The 10,002-nt window shown below is 47.9% G+C and overlaps 1 protein-coding gene across 1 annotated transcript; it reads left to right on the top strand.

Moving 5' to 3' along the window:
- The first annotated feature begins 4,008 nt into the window (after nt 1-4,008).
- On the top strand, nt 4,009-9,325 carry LOC131679524 (uncharacterized). Its single transcript, XM_058960264.1, has 2 exons — nt 4,009-5,186; nt 5,239-9,325. The coding sequence occupies exons 1-2, from the start codon at nt 4,009-4,011 to the stop codon at nt 9,323-9,325; spliced, it is 5,265 nt and encodes a 1,754-aa protein (XP_058816247.1).
- Nucleotides 9,326-10,002: the final 677 nt, after the last annotated feature.

The raw sequence follows: 10,002 nt of genomic DNA, 5'->3' as shown, positions 1-10,002 counted from the left end.
CTGCATCTCCGACACTCGATTGGCTATAACAGTTTTCCATCATGATGGACGGAAGCTGAGCCAACGAAGAGTATCTAATCATCGAGTCAGTCCAAAAAAGGATTTGACGTTGAGTGTGGTGCTAGTTTGGACCTTGTGGTAGAGGTGGCTTAAACTGAAAGCTCTAACCTTGGAATACAGACATGCTTTTGCTTCTTGGAATCTCCGAGAGACACGATCTTTGATTTGGCAGTCATTAGGCGCACGGAGATAGTCCCGTCTCTAGAAACTGTTCGTAGATAGAGGTAGGCACCGTATGACTTCTCGGATGCGTCGCAAAATCCATGGCATTCGATGAGGAGTGGAATATTGGCGGGGGCTGCCCATCGAGGTAAAACTAGCGATACAAGATCTTCTAAGCTGCTACGGACATGGCGCTAGTACTGAGTGTCGTCTAATGGATCGTCCCAATTTATCGATGTTTTCCATAGTGATTGGACGATTTTCACTTTGGCTATGGCTAAGTCCAGTCCGATTAAGCTAACACTAGTTCACTTTTGATCAGCGGTTAATGTTTCCCAAACGCGGCTGATTCGGCACGAATGACCAGATAAAGTAAGCGCGGCCGAACTCAAAATGGCCAAGATCATCGATTTTCGTGATCTCACGACCAGTCCCTTTTCAAATGATACCCATATTTATAATAGTTCTCACTGTTTCGTGGTTATCGGAAGCCGCCATCTTGGATTTCAAAATGGTTTCAAGTATCAATTTCCATCATCTACTGTCTATCATCCTTCCAATAATATCGATATTGTTGGTGTTTTTCACTATTTAATGGTTACCAAAAATCATCTACCGCCTACGACTTTTCAAATGATATCCAATATCCATATTGCCGTCATCTTGGTTTTCAAAATGGCTTAATTCATCAATTTCCCTTACCCATCACCAGAGACTATCACCTTGAACCTTGGGCGATTACGACTGTTTACCCGAATCTCATTGGACGGGTGTTCACTGGATCAATTGCTTGGCATCTTTTCAGACTTTATTGGTGATATCCAAAGAGGAAAACAGATCGAAATGGTGAAACGAAAGCAATTATGTGATAAAGAATTAGCCCAGAGGCAGCATTCGAACCGGCAACCTTTGGGACTCCGGCCCAATGCACAAACCCTTATGCTATCTCTGTACTATGATGCACAGTGGTCGGAAACGCAAAAAACGTGAACTTAATTCACTGGAGGCTAAACCATCGAATATATTCACAGGGTGTCTTTGGAGCAATTGTTCGTATGAATCCCCACAATCTGATAACAATTGAAATTAGGCATGGTTTACTATGATCGAACTAAAAAAAATTACATTTTATCCTGACGAGGTAGAAAGTTGATGTCTTCGACAAAGTTTTAGAAATGCTCATAGTGAAGAATTTTGTTGAAGAACTTGAGCTTGTAGGAGTAAAGGAGGCGTTTTCTATGGCAACCCCCTTAAATCCATTTTTTTAATACAACTTTTTTCATTGTGACTTTTCGTGCAAACTATGTTCTAGACAAATGTGTAGGTATCAAAACTACATAATATTGCCGAGGACTGCATGTAAAAATACTCATTCGTTTCAATGTAATTGAAGACATTTACATTTTTTTACACCAACTTCAACTACGTATAAGAAAGAAAGGTACAAACCAAAATGCACGAACATTTTTTTCACTGTCTAAACTATGCACAGTAAAGGTAAAAAGGTTTGGTGCGTGGCACTCTAGAACCCTATGAATAGGGTAAGCTTACTTTATCATGTTTTTTTACTTTTTACATACGAAAATCAACCCAAAAAAAAATTTTTGAAATTCTTGGATTGATATTCAATTACAAGTATTATTTTCACATATATCTGAATATTTCAGATTTTATAAGCGTGGGAGCAAAAATGTGAAGTTTTTAATTTCATTGGAGATTCTAAACTAATATATACCAGATAGACATTTCATAATGAATTTAATGCTAACAAAAGGATGTCATTAATTGCAAAATTTTACGGAAAAAATTGAAAAAAAAATTTTTTGGCTGATTTTTGTATGGAAAAAGTCAAAAACATGATAAAGTATTCAAAAAAACTGGATGTAAGGGGGTTGCCATAGAAAACGCCTTATAGATCGATATCTTTTAATCCTACAAGCTCACGTTCTTCAAAAAAATTCTTCAATATAAGCATTTCTAAAACTTTGTTGAAGACACCACCTTTCTACCTCGTCAGTATAAAAAGTTATTTTTTAGTTCAATCATAGTAAGCCATACCCAATTTCAATTGTTATCAGATTGTGGGGAATATTCATACGAACAATTGCTCCAAAGACACCCTGTGAATATATTCGATGGTGTTCGGCACACACGCTATTTTGTAAATATTTCTACTAGACTTAAAACTACTGTGAAATCACTGAACTACAATTAGAAACTAAAGTAAAACTATATTTTGTATACGTTAAAATAGTAACGCTACCCTTGGACTAGAAATGATTATGCCAAATACTCAGCCTGTGTAATTTGAAACGAGCACTACTATACATACACTCTGCTGTGTAGCAGTAGGTAGAAAATATTTGGAGAGAGAGAGAGAGAGGAATGAAACTATCGTCGTGATCACAGCTGATCACGGCTAATACTATGTATATAGAGTTAGTTGAAAATAGATCTGGTGAAGGAAGGTTGTTCGTTTTCGTTCTCGGTGCGATTTAAAGAAAGCCGTCGGTAATTTTGCCTAAGTCAGCAGGCAGCAAATTTTACAAGTCCCCAGCGGGTTGGTGGACTTAGTGTTTCGGTTCGTTTTTTAATACGGTGAGCCACAGTGCAAGTTGGCTAAGTTCCCTAGCGACAGGTGAACTATTCGGTGCGGTACATTTCGCGTGTTGTACCATCGGTGATCGCGGTGAAAAGGCGATTCCGATCGATACATTAAACCGGCCAAATTGAAGACGGTGAGTGACAATAATTGGCCGTGTTTAGTACTGTTTTCGTGCGCGCTTGTGAGTTGCTGGTTTCTAAAACCAGCGAAGAAAGTCCTTCGGTGGCCGGCAAAAGTTCGTGCTCGAACATTTTGGTCCTTCGAGCCGGATAGAAGGCAATTCAAACCGCAAGTGCGTTGTGCGGTAGTGAGTGAACCGCGGGAAAGGTACCGCTTGGGCGAAGTGTAGCCATTGCGTGGCTGAAAAAGATCGCCATCGCGTTTGTGAACTGGCGGGTGCGCCGTAGTGAAGGTCGTTTTTTCGTGCAAACGCGATCGCGCGGTTAACATTAACGTTTTGCGCAAAGGTAAATGCGCTAGTGGAAAAGCCGAAATACGACGGCTAGTGCTATAGATTGTGTGGTGGAAAGATTTTAGCGCTACCGCGATTACTGTCGCGTGTGAAGCGCTTGGACTGTGGCCATTTTTCAAGCCATCGAGTGGGCCATTGTGACTGGTGGCCATTCAACGGATCGGGAGGTAGCTGAACCCCGATAGCCGCGTCTGCAGAGCCATTCTGGACGCTGAGTGAGCGTCGCTTGGGAAGCTGTTGTTGTCAGTGAAGGTACTGGTGATAAATGTCCCTGCTTGTCATTGAGCAACACTTCTGATTCCGGACTGGAATCCCCGATCTATTTTCGGTGAGTCAATTCCAATTTTCCGCCACACGTGGCTTGCAGTAGCATTTTTTTAGTTTTAAGAAAGTGGGTGACCTTCAGTCATTGTGGCAATCGGTGGACGGTCCGCGAATCGAGTGGAAAATCGTTTCGCGCCCTCGATTTGCGATACCGCGTAGAAGTGGGTTAGTTCGCGACGGGAAGGAGCAATCGTTCGATTATAAAACTGCTCACTTCCGTTCGAATTTCGCGTTCGCGAAGGGCAATTCATCGCGTCGGGAAGGATTATTCGTGTCGAGTGTGTTTTGTCCTCGTTCGGTTCGGTTTCGCGTAGAAACGGTTAGTTCGCGTCGGGAAGGAGTCCGTTATCGATTTAACTGCCGTTTCCGTTCGTAGTGCGTCGTGATGCCACCCAAAGAGGAGAAAGTGTTGGGAGACCGGCTTGTCCAGCGCAATGGATTGCTGGCAATTCGTGATGCTTTGGAGAAGTTCATCATTCGGTACGATCCTGCACGTGATGCTTTTCAGTTGAGTGTTCGTATAGAGTCGCTGGATAGGGCTTATGCACAGTTCATGGAGGCGCAGGATGCAATTGAGAGACTGGACAAGGAGGAATTTCTGGCATCACACCTGGCGGAACGTGTCGATTTCGAGCAGCGATACTGCGCAGCGAAGGGCTTCCTACTCTCCAAGGTTCCTGTAGAAGCGAGCAACTCAGCTTTGAACACATCCATGATGGCAAATCAACACACTTTCTCGACAGGATTCCACCTCCGTCTTCCAAAGATCGACCTACCGAGATTTGATGGCGATTTCTCACGTTGGTTGTCATTTCGAGACACCTTTACGTCCATGGTTCATTCCAATGGGGACATACCAACGGTCGCCAAGCTTCAGTACCTTCTACAATCGCTTGAAGGGGACGCAAAGAAGCCTTTCGAATCAGTTGACGTCGAAGCTGACAACTATGCGTCAACATGGGACGCCCTACACAAGAGCTACGACAATCGCCGTTTTCTCAAACGTCAGCTGTTTAGGACACTCTACGAGCTGCCAGCGGTCAAGCAGGAATCTGCTAAGCGCATCCACAGTCTGGTCGACGATTTTCAGCGCCATGTACGGGCGTTGGCGAAATTGGATGAACCTGTGGAGCATTGGGATACGCCGCTGGTGAACATGCTGTCGTACAAGCTGGACCAATCCACATTGCGAGCATGGGAGGAGAAAACGAGTAGCCAGGACGATGTCAAGTACGAGGAACTGGTTGAGTTCCTGTACCAGCGGGTGCGCGTCCTCAATTCTGTCGGGCCAGACACGCAGCAACCGGCACCTCCAAAGGTGGCCGGCCCCCCGAGTTGGAAGGGCACGAAGGTGAAGTTCGCAGCTAACGCAGCTGCTACGCCCAACCAAGATTCTCCATGTTCATTTAGCATGTTCAGACAGCCACTCCCTCCGCAACTGCCCAGTGTTCCTAGGAAAGGATGTCCGCCAGCGCCGAGAGCTGGTTTCGCAAAAACGGTTGTGTTGGAACTGTCTGAGCTTCGGTCACCCAGCCAGGAAGTGTGTATCGAAGTTTACGTGTCGTACGTGCCACGAAAGACATCATTCCCTGTTACACGATTCCTCTCCATCCAGGGTGTCGTCGAGTCCTGCCATTACGGGATCATCACAACAATCTCCACCGGTTCAACAGCCGCATTCGTCCAGTTCGGGTTCTGCTCCACCGCAGGTCAGCATGGCGGTCCAAACCGCATGCAGTATGGTTCTACTGGAAACGGTTGTTCTCAACGTTGTTGATGATCACGGCAGGGAATTCAAGGCTCGTGCTCTACTCGACTCGGCGTCAATGTCCAATTTCATCTCCGGTCAGTTAGCGAAGGTTCTCCTCAGCCGTCGCACCAAGGTGGACATTTCGGTCGCAGGAATCGGTCTCTCAACGCAAAGGGTGAAAAATGCCATCACCGCCTCCATTGAATCGAGAACTCAGCCATTCTCCACTAAGCTCGAGTTTCTCATTCTGAAGCAGCCATCCGCAGAGCTGCCGACCATGCCGGTCGATACGTCGGCGTGGAAATTCCCGCAGGTTGGATTAGCAGATCCACAGTTCCACGTCCCAGGAAGGATTGACCTCATCATCGGAAGTGAGGCCTTCTGGGAACTTCACACCGGTAGGAAGATCTCGCTCGGTAACGGTCTTCCGTGGGTAGTCGAAACACCATTCGGATGGGCGGTCTCTGGTTCCGCGTCCAATGGATCTACCTGCATTCCCCGGATCTGCAATCTCTCCATTACCAATGAAGATTTGGAAGCCGCACTTCAGAAGTTTTGGGAGTTAGAAGCGATTTCCACTGGGCCTGCACACTCACCCGAAGAAAATCGCTGTGAAGAGTTATACTCCAGTACAGTCAAGCGTGATTCGACTGGAAGGTACGTCGTACGTCTTCCTCACAACGAAGATCCAGAATTCTTCCTGGGGGCCTCTAGAGCCATCGCAGAACGCCGTTTTTACAGTCTGGAGCGCCGTTTGCAACGAGATCCTGCAATCAAGGAATCGTATCATCGTTTCATGGACGAGTACCTACAGCTCGGTCACATGAGAAGGCTTGACGAGCCTGTAGATGACGTGAAGGCTCACTGTTATCTCCCACATCATCCCGTGTTCAAGGAGTCGAGCACTACTACGAAAGTTAGGGTCGTTTTCGACGCGTCCTGCAAGACGGCGTCAGGATATTCGCTGAACGACACGCTGTTGGTCGGACCCGTAGTTCAGCAAGATCTACTCTCCATCGTGATGAGATTTCGGACACATCACGTCGCTCTGGTTGCGGACATCGAGAAGATGTACCGGCAAGTATTCGTGCATCCTGAAGATCAGCCGTTTCAGCGAATTCTTTGGCGCACGGGCCCTGATGAACCCATCGCTACGTACGAACTGCAGACAGTAACGTACGGAACAGCGAGCGCTCCGTACCTAGCTACGCGTACTCTGCAGCAAATTGCACAGGATACCAAGCAGTTGTATCCAATCGCGAGTGGGCCAGTTACGGAAGACTTCTACGTCGACGATTTTCTTTCTGGGGCGCCGGACGTAGAATCTGCCATCAAGCTGCGTCGTGAGGCATCGGCAATGCTAGCTTCCGCTGGATTACCGCTCAAGAAATGGGCATCGAATTCTCCTGAAGTTCTTGGGGATGTACCACCTGATGATGTGGCAATTCAGCCGTTCCATAATCTTCAGGATGACCAGGCCGTCTCCACGCTCGGCCTCATTTGGGAACCAAAGTTGGACATACTCCGGTTCAAGGTTCAGTTGCCGTTAGCCGCATCCGTACTGACGAAACGCAAGGTGATGTCGTACATCGCCCAAATCTTCGACCCTCTTGGACTCGTGGGTCCAACGATCACCAAGGCCAAACTCTTCATGCAGCGACTTTGGGCTCTGAAGCAGAATGGCGAAGCATGTGAATGGGACACGCCGCTCCCGTTTACACTCCAAGAAGAATGGAAACTGTTCCATAACACACTACACCTGTTGAGTGAAGTTCGCGTACCCCGCTTCATTTCGATGCCCGACGCCGTCAGCATCCAGCTTCACTTCTTCTGCGATGCGTCTGAGCGCGCATATGGGACATGCTGTTACGTCCGAACCGAAGCACACGGCACAGTTTCGGTCCAGTTGTTGGCGTCCAAGTCCAAGGTAGCTCCGCTTTCTACACGCCAGACAATCGCCAGACTGGAACTCTGCGCCGCACATTTGTCGACCCAACTGTACAAGAAGCTGAACGCGACGCTGAAGCTTCCTGCGACTGTTCATTTCTGGACAGATTCCACTACTGTCCTCCAATGGCTTCGCGGGAACCCGAGTCGTTGGAAGACTTTCGTCGCAAACCGAGTCTCGCAGATACAGCTTTCAACCGATCTCAACCGCTGGAAGCATGTTCCTGGAGTCGACAATCCTGCTGACGACATTTCCCGAGGATTGAGTCCTACTGATCTCCTCAACCGTACACGATGGTGGACTGGGACACAGTGGCTAGCAAGGTCTCCGGATTTTTGGCCAAATCCAACGTTACCCGCAGCAGAAACTCCAGAAGTGTCCGCCGAAGGACGCAAGATACCACTAGTTGCCATGACCACGACACAACTGAGTTTCTGCACTGATTTATTCGCTCGCTACTCCAACTTCTCCAAGCTGCGCCGAGTGACAGCGTTCATTCAGCGTTATCTGCACGTGCTTCGTGAACGAGCCTCGCAACGTCGTTCGGAAAAGGAGAAGTACAAGCCACTCGTCATCCCGAACATTAACCCGCACCCAGTCCATCCGCTTACCGCACAAGAACTCCAACACGCCGAACTTACGCTCTGTCATCTCGCGCAGGGTGAACTTTTCGCTGAGGAGATTTTCGATCTCGCTAGTGGCGAACGTGTCGCAAGATCTTCCACGCTGAAGTGGTTGAACCCGTTCGTCGATCCCGAAGGCACCGTACGTGTCGGTGGCCGGCTTCGCAATGCCGCGCTGACCGATGCGAAGAAACACCCGATCGTCCTCTCTGCCAAGCATCCGCTCGCTGTTCTGTTGGCTAGTTTTTATCATTTGAAGCTACTGCACGCAGGCCCCCAACTCCTGCTAGCCACTCTCCGCCAGAAGTTTTGGATTCTGGGCGGCAGAAATCTTGTGAAATCCGTCTTTCACCGTTGCCACACTTGCTTCCGTAGCAAGCCCACACTAGTCCAGCAGAGCACAGCAGATCTTCCGGCATCGAGAGTATCTCCAACCCGACCGTTTTCCGTCTGCGGAGTCGACTATTGCGGACCTTTCTATTTGAAGTCCGCTGTCCGCAACCGTGGCCCAACGAAGGTGTACGTGGCCATATTCGTCTGCTTCTCTACGAAGGCAGTTCACATCGAGCTAGTGAGCGACCTGTCTACTCCAGCGTTCCTAGCTGCACTCCGTCGTCTGGTCGCCCGCAGAGGAAAGGTGGTAGAGTTGCACTCTGACAACGCTACCGCTTTCAAAGGTGCATCGAATGCACTGAACCGCATCTACCGCATGCTGAAGGTCGATGAGTCTGATCGGAATCAGATCTTCGACTGGTGCTCCGACAACGAAATTCGCTGGAAGTTCATCCCACCTCGAGCACCACACTTTGGCGGTCTTTGGGAGGCTGCAGTGAAGTCAGCGAAGACACACCTGTTGAAGGCAATCGGCAACGTGAACGTTGCGTACGAGGACATGCTCACACTGCTGGCGCAGATAGAGATGTGCCTCAATTCTCGTCCGCTGACTCCAATGCCGGACGATCCGTCCGATCTCGAGGTCCTTACGCCAGGACATTTTCTCATCGGGAGTAATCTCCAAGCTGTCCCTGAAGTTGATTTGAAGGAGACTCCTGACAATCGCTTGAACCATTGGGAATTGACTCAGAAACGGTTCCAAACCATCTGGTCTCGCTGGTACCCGGAATACCTGCAACAACTGCAGTCCCGTGCAACGAAGGGTTGCAACCCGCCTGTCTCCATCGACGTTGGTAGAGTCGTCATCGTGAAGGAAGACAACATCCCGCCAACCAATTGGCCTCTCGGCCAAATCATCAAATGTCATCCCGGAGCCGATGGCATCGTTCGTGTGGTCACTCTACGAACCGCTGCAGCCAAGGAGGTTGTGCGTCCTGTGGCCAGAATCGCTCTACTACCGACACCACCAACTCAACGAGCCGACTGAGAGTTGTCATCCAGGTAGAGCAACCCGGACGGGGAGAAATTGCTCGATGCGCACCTGCGCATTGCACAGGTAATTGCAATTCCAATCCCCTAACCCCAATCGTTCGATCTACCTGGTCTTTTCTTATTTCTCGGTCGATGGCGATGAACTACTCCAAGGGCAATGGTTGCCAGTCACTGGATTTGTGGTGGACATTATACACGAGCAACTCAGCTATCACATTCCCGAGTAACATCTGCTATCCTCAACCGAGATCATCGACATCCACTACCCGGAGCAAGCAACACCAGAACAAACACACTTTGAATTTTTTGTTGAAACACCGTAATGTTTCAAGGTGGCCGGAATGTTCGGCACACACGCTATTTTGTAAATATTTCTACTAGACTTAAAACTACTGTGAAATCACTGAACTACAATTAGAAACTAAAGTAAAACTATATTTTGTATACGTTAAAATAGTAACGCTACCCTTGGACTAGAAATGATTATGCCAAATACTCAGCCTGTGTAATTTGAAACGAGCACTACTATACATACACTCTGCTGTGTAGCAGTAGGTAGAAAATATTTGGAGAGAGAGAGAGAGAGGAATGAAACTATCGTCGTGATCACAGCTGATCACGGCTAATACTATGTATATAGAGTTAGTTGAAAATAGATCTGGTGAAGGAAGG

Source organism: Topomyia yanbarensis, chromosome 2 (genome assembly GCF_030247195.1).
Source record: "Topomyia yanbarensis strain Yona2022 chromosome 2, ASM3024719v1, whole genome shotgun sequence".
Classification (NCBI taxonomy): Eukaryota; Metazoa; Arthropoda; class Insecta; order Diptera; family Culicidae; genus Topomyia; species Topomyia yanbarensis.
Note: the sequence above shows the minus strand (reverse complement) of the source record. Positions and strands in the feature narration are given on the sequence as shown.